General features: G+C 39.8%; 1 protein-coding gene across 1 annotated transcript in view; it reads left to right on the forward strand.

Annotated features, from left to right (window-relative positions):
* The window catches only part of luzp2 (leucine zipper protein 2), a 145414-nt gene that overhangs the window by 110340 nt on the left and 12269 nt on the right, over positions 1 to 22805 (forward strand). Inside the window, exons 7-9 of the mRNA XM_069165615.1 lie at positions 7757 to 7819; positions 12370 to 12444; positions 13185 to 13352. Coding sequence (XP_069021716.1) covers positions 7757 to 7819; positions 12370 to 12444; positions 13185 to 13352 — 306 coding nt within the window. The remainder of the gene's footprint in view (positions 1 to 7756; positions 7820 to 12369; positions 12445 to 13184; positions 13353 to 22805) is intronic.

The raw sequence follows: 22805 nt of genomic DNA on the forward strand, positions 1-22805 counted from the left end.
GGTAGACTTTGAGATATTTCGGGAGCAAACAGCTACCAGACTTTTCTTGAACACAGGTAGATGGAGGTCACTGTCTTCAATTCCATTGGGAGACTTAGACTGTTGAAGGTAATCAGCGAGAGGAACATTGTTCCATGTCCCTACTTTCATCCCAGAAAGTTATTTACGTTTAAAGGGAAGGGTTACAGACTGAACTTTTAATCACACTGTAATTACAGTAGAGTAGCAGAAAGAGAGGCCCTAAAGCTGTGAAACAATTGTCTCCGGAGATAGCAATCAACATTACTCCATCAAAAGTTTGTCTGTTCAGAGGGCAGTAAATTTTGCTTACTCCACTCTTGGGAACCATCGACTACGGTCTGACAGACATATCTCGGGGGTTTCCGTTGTAGCCAGCAGATATTGGGGTCAAGACTTCCTCTTCCATGTGTCGATTGTTGAGTTGAGAGATGACTAATCTCTGTAAACAGATATCTGCTCATGAGTGCAGATACATTTAACAACTATAGCCAATAGAAGGCTAAATCATTATCAGACGAAAGCTGATGGCAGTCAGTATTGCATTTTGGCCGATGCCTTTGCCTTTTTTTGCTCAACACATGGACTGTTGATCTACATGCAAGCAAAGCCAGCTCAAACCTGATTGGTCAAAAGTACTTGGGCAACAAATGGAAACCCACCTATTTCTGTATTTAAAAGCAGATATCTGTTTGTAAGGTTATGCTGACTGAAACGCACTCATCATAAAACCATGATGGAAGAGTAGTTTTTGTTGAATATTTGGCTTGATTATTGCCTTTTCACTGGATTTTATACAAGTCACAAAAATGGTTACACATCCAAAAACATCAGAAGTTGAATGCAGAATAACCCTTGAGAACATTCACCCTTGAACTTGTACTTAATTGTTGTCATGTAATCATGTTTCCATGCTTCAAAGATCTTATAAGATAAGATTTCCTCAAAGCATTGAGTGAGTCAGAGTGTGTTGGAAAAAAAAAAAGCTTGTGATAAAATCTTTTAATCGAAAATCAGGGCTTTGAAATCATGTCCAAAGAACTGAGATTAAGCAAGCTCTTTTTTAGCTGGCCTTGGATAAACTTTCTCAGTACAGGCGCCTTTTGTTGCACATGATACATTCGAAGATTTTGTATGCGTAAACAGTAGCTTGACTTTGTGTCATTTGCGTTCCCATCTTGTGAAAATTGGCTTTGGGAATTCCTGTATTGTATATTGGGATACATGCCATTTGGTGTGGTAATCGGTTTTGGAAGGCTGATTTAACTTGTGCATGGCTTTTGCTTGCTATGTGAGGTGGAGGATCAAGCTTTGTGCTCTTAATCCGTGTGTAGTTGTGAAAACGACTCGGCTACAAGGACTTAAAAATTACACGTTAGCAACACTATAAAGGTTGTATAGTTGCAGCAGTTATGTGCAGCTGATCTTGTATCCTCTCTTGAAAACGGATGACTTGTTAGGTTTGCCTAGGCTATTATTTGGAGAAAACAAAAAGAAAATGAAAAATAAATGTTATGCTAGTAGCATAGAACGAGAACATGCTTGATAAACAACAGGCCTTTGGTTAAAGTATCATGCCTTTAGCATGACCAAAGTTTTGTAGTTAATCTAATGAGGAGAACTTTAAATGTGATAGAGCTGCAACTAATGATCATTTTAAAGTTACAATTATTATGATTGATATGTTATTTTGCCTTTATTAGATGGACAATAGTATGCAGCTAGTCCAGCTGGCTACCAGTCAAACCAAAGACTCTCTACCATTTATTTTTTTAATAACTGATTACTCATGTTTTCTATAAAAAGCCCTGAAAATGGCAAAAATTACATCTCACAATTTTCTAAAACCCTGACATTTTCAAATTGCTTATTTCATCTGTCTAGTCCAAAATCAACACTTATTTAAGTTTACAAACATTAAGATAAAACCAGGGAATATTTAGCTTTTTTTTTTTTTCCAAAGACTAATTGATTAACTGTGTCAGCTGTAATGTATAAATAATTACTTTCCTTAACTCACAGAACCATATTATCGATATAGTGTTGTAAAACCATTAATTGTAGACATCAGCGTTCCCACACAAAAGCAGCAAAATGCTTACACTGCTTCGGAGTTATGACTGTAGAACTTAAAACCACCTGTATATAGTAAATTATGTGTTTATAACATTCATATAATGCTGTATCATATGTTTACTTTCAATAAATAATAACTATGCTCCATGTTTAAATGCTGTTCTACTTCATAATAGCGGTTGTAGTAATCATGAGTCAGTGTTGCCGAGTCATTTGCTCATTTGGTTCAAACTCCTTTCATCCATTTGAGCGTGAGCAGCAGTCCGGACTCCATTAGATGCTTTTTGGGTTAATGGGGCTAATAAGACTCTTGGCCTTTTTGCTCCATTTGCTCTCAAATGATTTAGAATCTTTCAAAAACACTCTGACAAGACAAAAGTGGAACTGTTGATGTAGAAACACAGTCACAGAAATGCAGTGAGGTCACTGAGAAAAATGGATTCAAGGGTTAGAGAGTTCAGTCAGGAAACCCACTAGCAGGCAGCCACTGACCTGGCTCGGCTCTGTCTTTGTTCACTTCACCAATCACAAAAACAGTCTCTGCTGATGGTGAAGCCGCCTGCTATACATATCTGGCTATATTTCGCTGCTTATCCAGTTCACTGGTAAAATGTCATGCAACCTCTCAGCTCCAGACGGCGATGTCCTCGGGGGGGCGGTGGGGGGGGGAGGGGCATCTGATAGCTTAGAAAACTGCCGTCAATGTCAAGGTTAAGACCATTCCGTAAAGGAGAGACACGAGGCATTACAGATGCCATTTAATCTGTTGCACATCTTTTCCTCAACAGCATGAATTTATCGCCTATTTCCCAGTCTGTCAAATTTATGGTGTCGCTGCAAAGCCATGACTCAGATGAAGGATGTTGTTACAGTTCAGTATTTTCAGCCCTGTTATCACTGGCGTTACATTTCATTCTTGCGATCGCGATTTAATGGAAACATCTCGTAAACTGAACCCCCACAGTATGTATGCAGATTAAATATGAAACGCTGGATTTGGACGGATTCCTGTAGTGATGGATTTCAAGGTGAATGGCCTCATGTAATTAATTCTGCGGGGCGTTTTTGAATGGAGCAGCGTGCTATCATCATCTTGTGTATTTTGGGGGAGATCAATGAGCTAGGAGACAGATCTCACTAGTCTTCACCAACCAAGCGTCGCTTACTCTCATAAATGTTCTTTGTTTCCATTTATTAATGGCCTTTGGGTTTGTGTGCTTATGTGTGAGAGAGTTATAAGTTCTGTGCTCGAACACTATATCTACCAGTTTAAACTCGCAGAGGCAAAAGAGTTTTAGATTTGAAAGACTGAGATTGCACGCACGTGGTTTCTACATTTAGATTTAACTTGAATATTAGTTGTTTATAAATCAACAATAAAATGTGTCACTAGTTTGTTTACAGTATATAGGAGAATGGAGAGGGTACAATTAGGTGTGGGTTTGACATGAGAACCAGAAAAGATGTTTAACCACTGACATATTGGTCAGCTGTCGATCACATGGTTCTCATCGTTTATGTCCCAGTTGTCTTAACACTATCATGGTTTTCTTTTTCTGACAGGAAGCAGCAAGGAGATGATATAGGTTGTTAAATGTCATGTAATATTAGAATGCCTCGGGTTTCATCCAGGAGTTGGAAATCAAAGCAGCTTCTTCACCAATGTTTGATGTTTGGCTCCTTTGATAATACGTTGTTCTGGGAAATGTTGTGTGTTCCCAGCTTTAGTAATATCTCCCACAATACAATTAACTTGTGCAAAGGGAGCGTACAAGAGCAGAATCTTTGAATAAAACAAATGTATTACTACACCGGTTTACTTCATTCACGATCCGTATTAAATAAATCAGATTACCCTGACTGAAATGATTGAAATGAAGTATATACTTCAAGTTTCTGGGCTGTCTGCCAGTCACTAGTCTGCCGTCGCTAGCATTCTTCAGCCGATCAGACGCACTTCACAAATAGAGCAATCTGTTTGAGACGTAGAGGGGGTGTGTGATGCTGCTGTGCTCCCGCTGCGATTGCGCATACAAATCTACGCTGTGGATGTCTGGACACTTTAACACGCCGAGCGCCACCCATTTGTGTCACGTCACCTTTGCGTCTGCCTTAATGTAAAGTGGAGCAGCTTGTGTTGTTCTCTTACAGGGGGCATTCATAGTACACTCACTTACAGCCACAGTCTGCACATACACAACAGATTAATTCTCTGCTGAAGGTTAATATGTTGTCTTCTTTGTATTTCAGTAACAACATGACCCGATTGTTAGCTGGCCTTCCTGAAATAATGGTTTAACTACTATGCAAAGCTAAAGATAAATTTAGAAAAGCATCAGCATACTGACACACATATAATAAAATAGTTTCCTCATCCACCTGACAGAAACATTATTTATAGCTGCAGTATTAAGTACTTTATGTTATTGGAGATCAAATGACTGTGTAATGTGAGAATTACTGCTCATACTAATGAACCCATAGATAGTTATCACCCAACTCTGCACTTCCGCTCACAGGATGTTCATGGAGCCTTAAAATGTCTGCAAATTCAAAGTTTTAATTTATTCATGCAAAATTAAGACCTTAATTGTCCTAAAAATAACCACTGCATCCTCAAATCCATCTCTCAAAAGTCTTAAAGTAATACAAATGTGGCAAATGAGGTTTCAGTGTTATATTAATGTGGAATAACGTTGGGTAGCTCCACCTTACGCTGGTTGTAGCTCACCTTGGAAGAAAAGAAGATAAATCTGAACACTTCTGAAAAGTACACTACAAAATCTGCTTGATTGCAGATTTTACCTCAAAAGTGTGTTCAATAAAATATTAAATTAATATTTGTGTCCATTAATTGTATCAGTTCAAATGTTTTGTGCACGGCTAATAACTTTATGACATTCATCCAGGTTGTTTCCTGCTCCGATAAACCGACTGTACGCTACCAGACCAGCGCTAAAGACAGACGAAGTTGAAGACTAGCATTTATATATTTTTCATGTCTGGAAATTAATGCTTGGGCATCTGTTTGCTAACATAAACACCATATATCTGTTTGTTATTGACAGCTTGTTGTGTCCCAGTTGAGTTGGACAACAGATAGGTCAGAGAATTTTTCATGAATTTTAAAATAGTATGAAGCTACAAAATACTGTAGCAATTGGCAACACTGTCACCTGGAGTTGGTTCAAATGCCACAAAACCATAGTGAATGTATCACCGAAACAACAACCTAAATATGTGATGATCTCAGAAGATCAAATCCCTCCAGAATCTGGCAGACTGTAGCATCCTCTATTTGTCTGATCTTGTCATTAATAATAAATAAATAATAAACCTAGCACGGCCTTAAATGCCAGAGACATATTGTGCACATGGCGTGTAGAAATCCAACGGTCCCGTCCTTGTTTCTCACCAGAACGATGACTCAGATTTCCTCGAATGCGAGCCATCAATTAGGGAAAGATGTTAAATAACGCCGAGCTCGCAAAACGCTGCGTCACTGTGTGTTGTATAGTTTTGTAAGCGTTTGAAACGCGGGGCACTTCCTTACAGGACTTAAACCAACGGGAAGAACAAGAGAGAGAAGCTGCAGTGATTCTCTTGGGCAGAGTAGACAGCTCACATAACTTATTCTGAGTAAATAGCAGACCGATGCTTTGGCAATACAGAGAACTCAGTATATTCAGATGTTTGCATTTCTAAAGTTACAACTCCACAGCCTATGACTCTGTGGCCTCTTAATATGATTAATTCTATTACCAGTGGACATCTCAAAAGCTCCACTTAACTGGGACAAATAAAATTAATTTGGTAACATTTTATTTTATGACCTGGACCACAGAAAAAAAACAGACTTAACGATCCCGAATCAAATATACCGCTCGCCATCTCTGAGTTGCAGTTTTAAGGTTTGCTCTGTGTTTATTTAACCTTAACATTGTTTTACGAGGAGCCCCCAGGATGCAGTTTTTGAATCCAGTTACACGAGACAGAGATGGGTGTCTTGGGACATGGAATACCCCGTTGGAAAAGAAATAACAAGATGAAGAGTGTCATAAAAAAACAAAAGGCACAGGTGCTTGTCAAGTACACAAAACCCTGTGAAGTGAATTTGTCCCTCAGCGTCGTGTTCTGTGTACTTTGGTTAAAAGATCAGACCTCATGTCGTATTTTAAGTGTCTGTGTCAAAAAAGATAGACAATCAGATAGAAAGACAGAAGACGTACGTTGGCTGGATAAAAAGATATATAGACAGACAATGTTTTAGTTCAGCAATATTACACGAGAGGGTGTGTTTTAACGCCACTATCGACACGACTGTGATGCGGTCGTAAGCATCACCCGAGTGTAATATTGCGATTATACAACAAGTTACCGACTAAATGAGATATGTATTCAAAATGTCTTCATATTGTGGGGCAATCCGCTCTCAAAATATAAAACCTTTTGCTAGACTGATCTCCATTTCCATGGAAGTACATGGGGTATGACTAAGATTTCAGGATCAATGGAGTCATGTATTTTTTTTTAAGATTTTAGCACCGTGTCATGTGTCAAATGAAACTGGTCAAGCTGGCCGCCGCTAGGATTTTAAGTGCCCGACTACATTACGGTACGGGTGCTCGGAGCGACAACAAAGGACCAATAAAGACCCGATTTTGCCAAATAGTTCACATTTAATAGACCTTTAACCAGGCAAAACAACATTATATCGCATAACATATTTAATTCTATTCTAATTATGTATTGACAATGAAGAGGCAGAGTGATATTTTCTAGTGATGAGCAGGGTGTGATGTGCTGATCTGAGCACGTTCGAAATGTACAATTGACCAATCAGATCTCTGGGTCGGAACTACTTGTTGTATAATCTGGACTATTCACTCATATGAACTCCAGTAAACTCTACTGACGTCTGAGATATCGTGCGCTGACTCATCGAGCTCTTATTTTTTTAAAGCTTTGACTTGTTTGGGTTTCAAGCTTCATCAAAGCAATTTTATTTGTATAATATTCAACTCCTGACTTGTAAGGCTTCACAATAGCCGCAGTACAAAACAAATTCTACGAAAACATCTTTTAGCCTCGCGGAGGATTCAAAGAGAAACCCTCTGAAATGTGGCTCAGTCCCATGTGGAGGCTTTCAGTGTTCATGCTCACATCATGAGCAGCTTTGAGGATGGCCGTGTATCAAACTATCGAGGAGCCAAGCCTCTGCGTTTGATGTGCCCACTGATGTGGAGCGGCGGAGTGAATGTCAGGCAAAGCCGTTCACCGTGCATGTTTTGGGGCGCCGGTAAAGAGCCGCTCTGTTTGTGTGTGCCGCTTGACGGGCGAGAGAGCCTGTCATAACCTGGGAACCTGCATGCGTGTGGTGATTGTGGCAATAATGTGTGTAGTGGGAGTGAGAATTCAAGGTTTAGACAGTGGGCAAGAAGCCAGTGCATGACTGCATCATTGTGTGGACTATGCAGTTCAGTGAAGGGTAGATTTGATATTTTCTTCCTCTCAGTAGGGCCTTCCTTTAAGCCAGAGCTTTGCCCTGGGAACACTTACAAAGGAGTCTTCTGCTGCAGCTGGCAGAATCCTGCTACATGATCTAAAACCAATTTCGCTATTTGAATAAGCTAACACTTATTTCCTTATCTTTCCCTTGCAGTCCAAAAAAATCCAGGCTCAACTGAAAGAACTGCGGTACGGGAAAAAGGATTTAATTTTTAAGGTAAGCTCAAACTGAAGGTGGGTGGCTTTATGGTAGCTCCAGACCAGGAGTAAACAGGTAGGCTACTTCAGACCACCTTGAAAGGATGATCCGATCATAGAAGGTGCTCCAATTAATTCAGGCTGCAATTACAAAGTACCTTCCAGCAAGGCAGCAGCCTGCAAAGTCAACCGGCCGGCGTTTATTCCACATGCTGCTGAAGTCTTGTCCTCTGTTTTCCCCTCTGCAAGATCCAACCCATCCTTTTCAATCACGGGACGTATGTGGATAAATGATGTGGACAGCGGTGGATGAAGTTGATACAGAATTATGCATTAGATCATATAAGGGAATCCTCAAGACACAAATCACAGATGACACCGTGGGTAGCACATATTTTAGGGCATCAGAAATCTGTCTGCTGCTCACATACCTCCTCTGCAAGCACAATGGAAACAGCGGGAAACAGAAAACGGTCCTGTGTTGCTGTCCACCCGTACATACTCCACTGCCCCTTGTATTGCAAGGACTAAATGTTCTTAGATCTGAGCGCTCACGCAATATTTATTGGCATTTACTGGTACATGGACTGACCTTTCTGGCCTTGTTTGCGGTGGTAAAATGTCAGTCGACATTTCTGCCACGATGCCTTGTAATGTCATTTCCTAAATGTATGTTGTGATCCTTTAAACCCATCACTCCTAAAGCCGCGTGAGACATAAATGAATAAAAAGGACTCAGTTCTGATAAACTGAATTTTATTCTCCTACAGCCCAACACCTGAATATATTGTCCCTGGATGTCCTGTTGCTTGTTCTATTTCTAGCCGGTGAATGATGGATGCATTGACTTGTTTGCTCTGTGTCACCGGCTCGTAAATCGTTGTCTCCAAATTGCATCAGTCACTCACACAAAGCAACGTTATTGCTCAATGTCACCAAACATTTCATGCGGACGTCTTAAACATTATGGTCTTCGGTGATTTGCCGTTACAGAAGCGTGAGGCTAATTTGATCGTTCTCTTTGTCGTGAAAAAACAGTCATCTTTGGGGGATGACATACACTGCTTTCTGTTTTCCTTTTCTTTTCTTTTTTTCCCCAAACCGAGCGAAAGGTCAGAGGAAAATGTGACCCCCTGATCCCTCTGGCTATTCCTGAAAACTCATCTGTATTCCCCACGTGCGGTGATCAAAAGCCCAGCAGGGGACGGAGGGGCAGGAAGTGGGGAAGAGTCACCCAAGATATAGAAATGTCATCAGCCTCACAGAGGGGATGTCAGTCAAGGCACCTTGACTGGGAGGCAATCGAATTGGTTATGACAGCTGTTGTACCATATCAAAGTGCATTTTTGCAGCACAGTGTCACGATACACAAAAACAATCTCACGAGGCCAGAGACAGAGCAAAATCAAGGAACCTCTCCACCTAATTATTTTGTCTCGAGAACCTTTCAATCTGACAATTGACAGGTATGGCCATGAAAGAAAATGAATTGTGAAACCATGGAAACAAAAATGTTATGTTTTTTTGGACAACAAGAGAAAACACTGACTCATACAATGGGGATATTTTGCACTTAGAGTACCAGAAAAGATGGCGGTATTATCAGTATTTTTCTTCAGTGGATAAGTTTTCATTATAGCACAGAAAAAAGGAGACCCACCTCTGAATCGAAATCATCTCCATCTCAGCACTAAACCGTAAATACAGAGACATCTTTTGCATTTACCTTTACTCCCTCAGCTGTAACATTAAAAACTTAAGGTGGTCCCTGCCTGTGTTCGCCTACAACACGAAAGGAGCCGCATCGAAGCTTCCACGTCTTCGTCTCACCGTCGGTCCACTTTTACATTTACTCCAAAACTCTTTCTCCACAAGCTTAACAAAAACAGAAAAGGAAAAAAAGATGACGGTTCGATGTAGTTGCATGCTTCAACTAGCAGAGTGCCTAGTGCCCCACTGATCCCACACCTCTATAATGGACTCGGCACGGAAGTTTGGAGCTTTAGCCTTTGGAGGCACTAACCCTGAGAGTGTGCATTTCTGGGTCAGTGGCCATGCTGCCCGCAGCCATCAGAGGACTCTCCGCTGATGATACTCGTCATAATGGAAGTAATGGCTCTCTACTGTAATGCTACACGCATACGAACGCACATCCTTTACAAGACCAACCGATAGCCGAGGGCTGCACTTCTGTTTGCTTGTGAGCCAATTGAGTCTGAGCTCATGATTATACACGACGCCGCACGTTATTAAACCCAGCGGTTGGTGTTGTTTGACAATATTTCCTCTGAACCCAGAACATAAACATACAGTGTGTCGAAACATCGAGGGAATCTCAAAGGGAAGCTTTTTGAACTGTACATTATTCATTATCTACATTAATATCATATTATAATATTCGCTGCTCGTAATTTAATGGTAAATATCTATTAATATGTTACCAGCCTCCAGAAAGTAAACTGGGTTTTTTTTCAGTATCCCTCAAATTCAATGTGTCAGTAATTACTTTCACTTGGCACAAATAGATTATATAAGCCTTTATCTCCATTATTTAAAAAAAAAAAAAATTCCTCAAACTTTATCGCTTTTGGATACCCTCTTGAGCACAGCCCAACACCTACAATGGCCTTTGTGCAATTGGTTCAAACTCCCTCCATATAAAAATAAATAAATAAATCACGCCGAATAGTGTAATACACGCATCAGTCCACTAGAGGATGCCGTGTCAGTGTCACGTTTTACCTCACCTCGGCGTGAAAAGTAAGGCACCTTGTGTTTAGGCACCAAAGACCACGTGGTTAGGTTTAGGAAAAGATCACGGTTCGGGTTAAGATGAATACATTTGGATTTAAAGTGACGTTATAAGCTAAATACGCTACAGTATGTAAGTAACTTTTTACGTTACTTATAAGAAATCCAGTTTGACTTTTGTTTCTCACAGACTTGAACACGAGTCATCGGATGTCCTGTATTTGTTCCATCCAACTATCTACGTCCACCTTTCTAATTGGGATGGGCATTTTAAGCATCATCATTTATGTTTTGAAGGAGTTTTTAACAACTATTCGATTCATCGAACGTCATGTCCCGTGCCTACTTTTTGCTATAACTTTATCACTTTTTCACGCACATGATGCTCTGGAAATGAGAACGAGCTGTTCATGCATGCATGTACTTTTCACACCTCGGCGAGGCAAAAGGGGACTGACGGGTATATTTCCCGCCTTGGCTTAATACCAGGCTGAAAAAAAACAAAAACACCTTCTGATAGAAAGATGTGATTCTTTGGCTTCTTTGAAAACCCACAGTGGTAAATGTTGCTCTGTCCTTGAGTGTCACCGCATGACTCGTCCATCAGAGAAAACTTTTAACACCTTTTCAGCGGCCCTGTTGAGAGGTACAAGTGACAGACGTGTTCATCGTGAGAATTACCATTTGACTGACAGAAATAGAGATGAAACTAGAGGAAATCGGTGAACATGCCAAGTGTCCCCCACTGTGTCACAGAACTCATCGAGGACCAGCATTATGTCTATAAAACTCACTGAAAACCATCAATTAGCCTCATTCCCACTCTCTAACATTTCATACACTTTGCAGAGGTTGCGGTCGCTGTTTGTTGGGGTTACCTGACCTTGGCTGATTCAGAACGTAAGCCTATGCAGTTTACCTTATTAAGAGGCCGGTAAAAGACACCTAATAAAAGTTCATGGCTCAAAGTCCATAACCGAGGCTAGTTTTACACAGACGGCATGCAAATGATCCCGATAAGAGTTTCTTTTCTTCTTGCAGATGGGTTTATCAATAATAAAACACTCCTCAGAGGGAGGTCTGTTGATCCTCATATGGAGTCATATTAGCTCATTTACCAAAAAACAGCCCTTTTGTGTGTGTGTGTGTGTGTGTGTGTGTGTATGTGTGTGTGTGTGTGTGTGTGTGTGTGTGTGTGTGTGTGTGCACGCGGGGTTCGGTCCAGGGATTAAAGTCTAGAAAAAAAAGATGCTCATTAAGGGAGTTGATGGTTTCAAGAGGTCTGTTCTTACAACTGTCAAGATTAAACTTTTTTTCTGTGTAAGGGGCCGATGCTTTTCAATGTGCCACTGAATGAACTTCTACTTATCAGGTTCCTTATGCCCTCTGGATTCCCCTCATTTCTGTACTCAATGAAACACAACAGGGATTTTATTCACCGAAGAATTTAGAGATAAAGTCAAACTAAAAATTAATTAATATTATGTAGCTATAATTGTAAAGGTTTTTGAGATTTTCGGGATCCACTGTTCAAACAAAAATCCCAAGAGATTCTTTGAGCGCTAAAGCCACATGATGTACATTTGGGTTTGGGTGTATCTCTATACATGTGAGGAGTCATAATTCCGATTTAAAAAAAAAAAAAAAAGCCAGATCAAAAGTGATGATCTGAAAAATATTAAAGAGGAACCTTGGTCCTTTGTGCTATAGATTTTTCGTATGAATACTGCTTTAGAGATGAGGTGGGGAATGGAGAAGTGCTCTGGTTGCACGGAACAAAGAGGGTTCAGCTAATTCAAAAGTCTTGTCTTTCTACAGGGGCAGCAGCTAATGGACTTGGAGCACAAGTTAACTATAGCCAAGGAAGAGCTGGAGAAGACTGCGCTGGATAAGGTGAGTAATACTTTTTTTTAATTATTTTTTTTATCCAGTTGAAATTATAGTACTTTTGTAACATATCTGTATTTGTACAGTAGGTTTTAACTTTGAGCTCATCTCGTCTCTCTGCTGAGCGGTTTAAACCCTGCAATGTCAAACATAAATTAAAGAAACAGCATCTTAATTATTAAAATGAATAAATCATGTGTACTAATATTAGTCGGTATAACGCCCTGTGTTAGAGTTTTGAGGATGGGGATTAAATGTTGCAGTAAAATGTGATTTTTCTCCTTACTTTGCATGTGTTTTCACAATGTTTAGCTTCAGCACGTTGAGCACAGGCTCCGGCTTTAATGTGTGAGGTATAATGTTATTTATACATGTGCTTATTGACACAGTGTTGCTGGCGCTCAGTTAGACAAGTTAAAATTGCATGGGGAGAAAAGCGGTGATTAACAAAAGAGGTAGTTGTGGTGCTCATCTCCAAAGCATTGACATCAGAGGCTGTTGTAAAATAATTAAACCAATAATTCTGTCTGTCATTATTGATGAAATGTGAATTATTTTTTCAAACATTCCTCCTTCTTTATTGCTTTTGAGTTGCGCTTCATGTCTTGCCTAATGATGCCTTCTAGCACTTCTAAAGCTTGGCCCGTCATGGCTTTAATGCTTAAGTACATTTTCTTTTATGGATGAAAGGAGGTATGGAGGGACTCAGAAATCTTCTTGTGTATGTAATCTTGTTTTGGGGACAGGAGTCTCAGTTGAAGGCGCTGAAGGACACAGTTCACATCTGCTTCTCAGCTGTCCTGCACAACCAGCCCAGCAGCAGTCACAGATTCCCCACCTCCTCCACCCACTTGTTCAGATACTCATCGCTCATCAACAGCTCCAGAGTCACCTTTCAACAGCCACACGCCAAGGTAATTCAGTATTCCATGCATTTCACTCTCATATAATGTTTTTTTTTTCCAGAAGACGGCCCGGGGAGTTGCAGAAATCAAACCTGTTTATATTTAATGAATCGGTCGAATGATCCACTGCTGACTTTAGTGCATAATCTACTGTAGACGAGGTCTGACTGTCCTTGAACTAACAGAATGTTTCACTGTAGGTCAATATGTGCTCTGCCAAGATGTCTCAAACTGCACTGTTTATAGTGTTTATCTTGGAGCACAGGGATCTTTTCGACTCCTGAAATCTCCTTTACTTTTATTGACTTCGAAGTAGCTCAAAAAACACTAAAAGCATATTTATACAGGTTAAAAGTACCGCTCCCTTTATTTGTTGTAATCTCGTACAGATTACCAAGCCAATAAATAGCTTTAATAATCAACATAGGGATGAAGTGACGGCACCATCTAATAAGTACAAAAAAAATAGGCTGCACATTTCTAAGGTCAAAGATTTATAAACATCTCAGCTTTTTATTCATTTTACTTTGCATCAGTGGTAACTAAAACATGACTTCTGCTAATTTCATTGTGATCATTAGTTTTTTTTTTAATCACTGTTGTAACTTGACTTTGAAATGATCAAATACAAACACTAAACATTTAAAAAAGCACCAAAAAAACAAAACACAGACAACAAAGATCCGCTTTATAAAATCCCATTATAGAAGTAAACAGCTACACTTCTGCTTGGTGTTTAGCCAGATATTTGGATTTGTGCAACTTCATCCAAAATTGTCAACATTTGTTACTCTTCTAATTATCAAACTAAATATTAAACTTACAGTTCAACTAACAACCCTGTTACCTAATTTAGTAATAATGTTAGCAGTGAACATCTACTGCAGCTGTAATAAAAAACAAAAACAGTGAACCCACGTCATTGGGCTAATCACAGCTGATTGCAGTGATGGAGCAATTTTTTTTTTTTCCAAAGCAGCTTCATTCATAGCGGCACTGAATAAATAAATGATGCAGGCTGACTACAGAAGGTGATCCTTGCAGCCCTCTCATGTTACCAGAAGCATGACCAACGGGCCTTTTGTCACAGCAGACACTTTGACTTGTCGTAGAAAAGGAAAAATGCAGGTGTAATTAAAAACATTAACAATGGCTCTATTCCATTTAAGTCAGAGAGCCAGCGTGCAAAACATCAGTGCCCTAAAACTTGTAGAGCTCAAGGGAGGGCAAATCTTCTTATTCTCATTAATTACGTTTGTGATTTTTTTTTTTCTGCTGAGATGTGCCGAAGCATTTGCCATCAAGAGGCCTGTAGTGACTCACAATGTCTGGTCAATTTGATTGTAATTGACCCCAGTCTTTCACAGCAGTTACTATATCTCAGGATGAAAATAATAGAAGAGGTTTTCTAGCACAGTGAAAAAGAAAAGTAATTTACATTTAGGATTTGCCTCTGTAACGGTGGAGTATAATTTTCCCTCTTGACTTTTCTCAATAAGATAAAACCCCGCCTGCTGCTCTTTGCCTCTCCTCGTTGTGTAAACACGTTCAAATTGAAAAAATCATTTCACACTCAAACTCCCACCGTGGTGACTTCACGGAATATAACTCTGCCAAAATATTCACCTCGGCGCACATCAGATCACACACAATGCGCCGTCTGCGATATGAATTTAAGCGTTCGCCAATTATTACCTCCTTTTCAAGGGGCTATTTTTCAAACTGATGCCCCGAGTATGACTCTCCAGTGAGAAACAGCCCCGGAAATAATTACTACCAAGTATAACAGTTGGGCAAAAAGGATTACAGAATAATAACGTGTCGAAATCAAGCGGCAATCCAAGTAATTTATGTCGGTCTTTGTGTTTATATGGTGCCGTGGCTTTGGAAGTAAAGCGAAATTCCTTTCGAGCATTATGGGAGTTTTGATATGTTGGACTTAAAATTTGTTCTCCATTAAAATTATTAGCTCAATGTGACACAGTCTTTGTTTAGAGCCTTTCGCAGTCAAGGTCACAGTAGACTCAACTAAAGGCTCAGGATTTAATCCCTTTCAGAAGTAAAGCAAGGTGACTGCCAAGAGGATTCATTGTAAAACCAGGATTATGTATTCAGTGTAGATATTGCTTCTTGTTTTCCTCGTAAAACACATTCAGGAATAATGTCAAAGTGTCGAGGGTTCTACCCAGTAAATACTATTTTCTTCTTCAAAAAATAACCAAAGCTGAATGATTCAAACAGACATTTCTACAAATGTTTCTGTGACTCTGGATCTTAAAAAAAGACACAAAAACGACAGAACTCAAATGTAATGCACACATCACATTTGTTTTATTGAGAGCTCCGTAGTACCTATATGGTTATTTTTTTTCCTGCTACCAAGCAGCCGTGTCAACCACAATCAGAGACGGTGTTAGTTGTGATTTCTGACAAGCAGGCGGTCACTTTGAAATCATCAAGTCGGCCACAGCGCCGCGGTGTCTTATCTTGCCACGATCCTGGTGAGCAATTCTAGATTTAAGAGGCTTTTCTCTCCTCGAAGCAGTCACACAGTTTACTCTGCGTCTCCTTCCAGTGTGCCTAAGAGATTTGACATGCCACTTAGTGGATTTTTTTTTTTTTTTCTTCTTTATTTCTTATCATGCTTCAATACCACCATCTACAACAGTGCCACCACGGGCCTCATACGGAACAATATTTATATAACAGACACTTCCTGTCTACGTCTACACTCAGCTCCGGTCCGTGTTGTTTGCGGCAAAACGGGATGATCCCATTGTACGAAGTGTGTATTTCCCCATCTTCTTCCTTTCAGTGCCGCAGCCAAATACATGAGCATCTTGCAAAAGAAAATAGAAGTAAAAGAAACTCAAGCTAGGTGTGGGTGGACCTTTTTTTTGCTATGCTAATGAAGTTATTACTTCCCACTTCATTAGCATACAAATAGCAGCACTTCACTTGTGAGCAGTTGCTTGCTCCATTATCTCCTGAAACTGCCGTACCCTTTGACGGGCTGTCTGATAAATCTGAGCGCGGCCCTCACTGTAAAAATGACTGGGGTGCTCCATCTGTCCAGTCTGCCTGTGCAAGTGGAGGTGGGTCACATCTCATTTAAATCACTGCCAAAATGATCTCGATTTAAGTAGTAGAGAAAAAAAAAACAACAACACACAATTGCACTTACTGGGCATGAAAGAGCCAAACAGCCCACAGCTGAGGAGACAAATGTCAAGAACTTGGCTCTTTGATGACCACATGGTACTCCTCATTATGCTTATTAGCAGCATGAAAGCACCCGACAGTGCTATTATTACATCCTTCAGCACAGTTTCTGCTCAGTAGTTTTAAACTTATTATCAGTGACTCGTAGCTTCATGCGTCTCGTTAGGAACGCTAACGGATACGGCTAATCGTATGCAAATGTTTTATGAGTAATCAAAAGGCAATTTTGCAAACAGCACTACCACCAATGTAAGAAAGAAAAAAAAAAAACGAAAATTCTCCAAACCTTTTAACATATGGTGGGGGCCTTTATCCACTAACTGCGTGATGAAACATACATTTGACTTTCAGGAGTACACTTAGACTAAAATCCGCTTTGTGTTTGAAAATCCAAAGTGGTTAAGTGCAGGGATGTTTGTTCAAGCACTCGATGACACCCCTTTGAGCTTCACGCTCGGAGTTTGAGTTAACATAATGGGCCTTAAGCTCTGGTAGACGCCATAGATAAGACTCTCACCCCACACACACACACACACACACACACACACACACACATATACACGAGCACACACAGAGCTCCTCTTGCTGGTGAAAGATTCATTAGCGTGAGGATGCAGAGATCAGCAAGATTGGAGTGGAAGTTGCTTCATATTTAACAGTCTTGGGGAGAGAGCCAAGTCTTGTGGTCCTATAGTATGCAATTTTCATCAAAGTAATGGCAGATGATGTCTTCGATGCTCAGAGCACTGTGCCGGAGGAGAAATCAGGCATTTCATTGCCCTGCTCTCAGCACTTACTATTTGCTTTTATGATTGTTTCCTTGTCTTCATAAATCAACGGGATATTCGTCTCTGCCAAGCAAGGAAGAGATAGTAGGTGGTTGACAGTGCAGAGAAGTGGTCGAAGATATTCATCATCTGAATTTGAGTAGCGTTCGTATCACGCAGCAAATGTGAGAAACCTTACTTAAAGACATGATTTCTATTAAAGGAGTTTATTTAATTCTTAATTGATATCAACGGGCAGCCTGGGTGAGTTTAAGATGCAGTTCAGGTCTTTGTATTGTAAAATATGGAAATTCAAATTTATGATTTTTATTTTATTTTTTTAAATCCTTGTTTTTCAGTTTCAGTCCAATTCCAATTCACTAATTTGGATATCTGCCAAAAGATAACGATACCAGAGCTCTTTTCTATTCAATATTATTATGATTATTATTATTTGTTGTTGTTATGGTTGCTGTTTTTGTGTGTAAGGTTACATGAGGCTGTACATAGCACTTCTTTTTGAAAGAGCAAAATAATATACAAAAATGCGTTAAATATAAACGTATTCAAAAACCATTTATTTGAACTATAATAGGTTGCACATTGGAGTGCAAATCGCTATCCTTTAATGTTCAGAAAAACTTGAACAAATCAGCATTTTGGCTATGGACTTAAAATTGCATTATCAAATACCAACAGTTAAGACAAGTAACTTTATTGTCATTTTACAGCTGTGAAAGACAACAACATAACGAAATTACAGTGTCACCCTCTCATATTAAAAAATATATAAAAAGAACCACAACATGAATAAGTAAATAAAAAACATTGTTTCCTCTGTAATTTTAATGTAGCCGTGGCGCTTTGGGAAATAACTCTGTTGCTGTTTTGGTCCAAGTTATGTTTAAAGTCGAGGCTCTAGTGTTAAAAATCGTACTGAATCTTAACTCAAACTTAACTTTTATTTAGCATTTTCTCTTGCGGTAGTGGTGCTTATGTTTCTACGGAGTCACACCACTGTTAAATGAATACAGAGGAAACACTGGAACAATTAGCAGCATGAAAATATAGCAGCAGCAAAAGATGGAAGCAAATATCAGTGAGAGCAGCAGAGGATTCCTCGGATGTGCGGGAGAGGCCTGAATCTCAGCAGGATCTATTCCAGACCGGGCGTACAAAGTCTGTCCGTGACAGTTGTTTCCATGCAGAGAGCATTATTTATATACATGCATAGTTCTCGCCTCCTGTCTTTTCGGCGGCATCAGATGTCCTGTGTGCCCGGTGCAGCGAGCAGCCTGCGAGTTCCACAGCAGCATCGGGAATCAGATGGAGTCAGAATTAGCATTCAACAGTTCTTGATGCCTCGCTGCGATGTTACTCAGTCTCAGCTTCCCTTACTTCTGTTCTGCCACCGCCAGCGTCAGGAGTCCAAGCTGATCCCCGTGATCTGACAATCTCCGCCGGGATCTGCTCGCCGTCGGACACGAGGCGATTGCGTGTCGCCTGAATATGCCTCGACCTTTCACAGTCCAAAACAAGCAAATAGTAAAAGCAGCACTGCTTCCGTGCACACCGCCATCTTTATAAGCAATACATTAAAAAAAATTTAAAAAAAATTTAAAAAAAACATCAGACTATGGAATCTGGATCAGTACGTGAATCAGAGACATCGGTCCGCTGTCAGATGCGGGCATTACACCAGTATCGATACCTGATGCAGATATCTGATTGGATTTTCAGTAGACTACAATTAAAAGAAAACTCCCCGAATATAAATGTTCTTGATCTAAACATCAGTTTTATCCGGAAAAATCTTAAGGGGACAGAAAAAGCATGTAAAATGCCTCCCTTCTTCCTTTGCTCCGCTGTCAAATGTTGCTGTTTCTGACAGATGCTGTCAAAAGTTTGGGAAATTATATGCATGGCCTGTTAGCTCAAAAAGCGGTCACTTCCTCCCGTAAAGCCAATCCCAGTCAACCTGCCGAAAAAGATGTTTCTTCAGCTGACACAGTAAGAATGGGGTATGACAGTGACAGGTTAAGATTGCTTGTGTTCATCTTGCTACTATCTCGCTTTATGCTCTCAAGAGACCACTTTTGACCCAGTTAAAGTGTACGAGCTTTGTGCAGACGAGCGGCTGCAGCAGACAAATACTTTTGCAGGAACATCTGCTCCTTTTTTGTTTTAGTTTCCAGTTATTACCATATTATTCTGTCTTGAAATTGTTAAAACAGAAAAAAGAAAAAAAAAATCGATGTTTAGTGAAAGGAAAAATGTCAATGCATGATATAAAAATAATAATAATAAAAAAAAAACGATTACAGGGATTGCTCTATATTTTCTACACTGTGTGAATGTTGAGATATTTCGGAGTCAATTGGCAGGTCGGTCTCTCTATGATCGATTTCTTGCCACAACGCCTACGTGAGCCACCGGCCTATAGATCATCAGTACAGTTACATACAGTACGGTCAAACACACAGTGTGAGTAGTCTGGGCAGTGATGTGCTCAGATCTTCAGGTCCTCAGTCATTTCCCCACAACTGGAGTCTTCTGATCCCGGCTTCCCCTCCCAGGGATTTCATTTGTTTTCTATTTAATTCTGTGTGAACTATTTTTTTTTATTGTATTTTTTAAATGATCTAAAGACAGCAGCTTGAGCTGCCCCTGATGCAAACATTCTCTATGCAAGAAGGTCAAACAGAAGAAACTTGCTGTACTCAGGGCCTTTAACAGTTTGAAAACATTCTCCTCCACATATAGTAAAGTTAAGAGAATCTGAAGGTTAGAAATGTATTCTAACTTTTTTTTGCACCTAACATCTGGTTACGCCAATCACACATTATGGTACAAATCTTTAACTTTCATGCAGTTTAGATGGGGGAGAGTGCAACCCAGGTCATTTTCTGTAGCTACAATTAACAGATGTCCCCTTAACACCTCACATTGAAGCTATCGCAATACAATACAATTTACTAATGTTCCCTTACCGCCTCACGCAGAAGCTTTGACTTGATGCTACAAATAACAGATGTTTCCAAAAAGCCTCAGATGCTATTGCTAGGTGCTACAGTTTAGCAACGTTGAATAAACGCTCCCACGCTATCAGTAAATGCTAGCTGGCCAGCTGCACCTAAAGAAGCCTCTAGTTACTGAAGTTCATGCAACTCAGACAGGTGTGTGGCCAAAAAGTGAGTGAAATAAGGCGTCCTAATGAGAGATTTACAAAAAGTAAAAGAGATTTTATATTTGCGAGCGGGCCGCCCAAATAGAGGTTACCTAATGGTAAATAATTTGTGGCTCACTGACGCAGATGACATTTAATCCTGCGTTAACAGAGCACAAATATATGTATTTTAAAATGAAAAGCTGTTAGTGTGGATGTAGCCTATGTATCAAATGTTGGTACTGAATGACGAGACACGTTAGTAGATAGTGCCGGAGCATTTCGGTTGGTATCGAAATTTGATTCTCAGCCCTAAATCTGGTGATTCTCAGAAACATTTCTTATCTATAGACCAAATGTGTTTATCACTCTTTGTAAAAGGAGAGGCCAGAGACATGTAGTTCTCAATGATGCCTATTTTCATGACGACCACTGTTTCCTGAAAATAATCGAAACTACATAACGACAGCACAACAATTGTCACTGGATGAGTGTGTAATTTAAGAATATATTCTCACTGATTATATCTGACTGCAAGCAGGTAAACATGAATGTTAAAATGCTCATACCATAATTCTGAAAGCAGCACAAATAGACTGCAGAGCTGTTTTGTCCCAGCTGCCATTGGCCTTTTAATTTACTGAAATAACTCAATGGGATTTTTATGCTGTATTTATTGTCTGTGGGCTTTTTTATTTAATGTTGTATTTGTCGTCCTTTTTATTAATGTTTTCCTGATGGTTGCGTTGTTACTGCTGACTGTGCAACAAATTGCCCGATGGGGAGAATAAAGACATCCTTGAATCTTTGAAATATTACGCAAAACAGGCTATGAATTAGATTCCACACCATGTAAAGAGATAAGTGAGACAATGAGAAAAGTGAATATTTTCATACTCTGGGTTCTTCGAGGAATTGTACCTTTTCCCTATGAGGGTGGAGAGTTTACAGTTTGGTTCAGTACGGCTGTATCACAACTCATCAGTATTCGAATGATGTCTTCTGTTCAATGTAAAAGAAAAGTTGACTGAAGCCTTTCATGTAAACTCCAGAAATCTATAGCTTTTGTTTACGATTTTTTTTTTTGGCCTCCAGCATAGAACGTTTCTCGCACCACTGATTCAAGGTACATTAACATCGCAAGAGCTATGTGTTTTTTTTATGCGGACACCATTTCGGCTATAGATTGATGTACCACCTCCGGAGAGAACCCTTTTCATCTCTGACTGTCCATCTAGTTTTCCTCCCACTTTCTCAGCATTGCTTTGATTGTATTTGAGGTTGGTCACTTCACTGACACATCACTGTCCATCATATGCAGGTATCGCAGTAATAAATCCCAAATCTAGCTTCCAGAATTACTATTCACTCAGAGCTGATCTGTGTGTGTTTAAATACAGACATCAGTTTTATCCCAACCAACAGCTGGCACCTCAGTGAGTTGGCAGCAAACTGTGTAGCTATATTTCATGTCATAACAAAATCATACCCATTCATCTCTTAACAAATATGATGGAATGCAGTTGTTTTTTTTTGCCTTTAATACCAAGATAACTCGAAATCCAGCAAATGTCTAGTTAGCTGTTCTTTTAGTGACAATTTAACAAAGACATATTTCTACATTCAACCTTTATGGAAAGGTTATTAACAAATATGGCCGATGCGATGCGATGCAATACGATACGATACGATGCGATATACTTTATTGTCTCGATGGGAAAATTGTTGCTACGTTGATAGAATTCTGCATTTTCAACGTACCTAACATTTTCTTTTAAAAAAAACAACAACATACGTTTGTGTGCCATAAATAGCGAGAATAGTATTTTCATAATGTGGACAGAGGCACGTGGCAAACATTTACAACTTACTTATTGACTTTTGAGGCACATCCCGCTCAGGGCTGGGTAGCTATTGTAGAGGCCGCTGGTAGAGGCTACTTATGGGAGTTTGGCTCACTGACACAACGAAATAAGATTCATCCGAGCAAAAGTTATGCATTTGAGGAACAAAAACGTATTAAAGTGAATGAAGCCTAAATTTCAAAATTTGACACCGAACAGCAAGGCTTATTGTGTTGCTAGATTGTATTGTAGTAATTCAGTCCGTGCCAAAAAGAAAGAATCAAAGTTTGGTAACCAAATAAATACATTGCACCGTGGTTCTATGGATGGCAGTGTTGGTCTGTCTCTGGTTTGGTTCACCACTTTGGTCCAGACTGAAATCTTTCACCAACTATTGCCATGAAATTATGAAGAGACATTCATGTCCCAGCTTTCAGGATGTGTTGTATTCAGCTTGGTTCGC

The sequence above is a fragment of the Embiotoca jacksoni genome, unplaced genomic scaffold (assembly GCF_022577435.1).
Source record: "Embiotoca jacksoni isolate LCO1_2020_lvr unplaced genomic scaffold, fEmbJac1.0.p SCAF_35, whole genome shotgun sequence".
Classification (NCBI taxonomy): Eukaryota; Metazoa; Chordata; class Actinopteri; family Embiotocidae; genus Embiotoca; species Embiotoca jacksoni.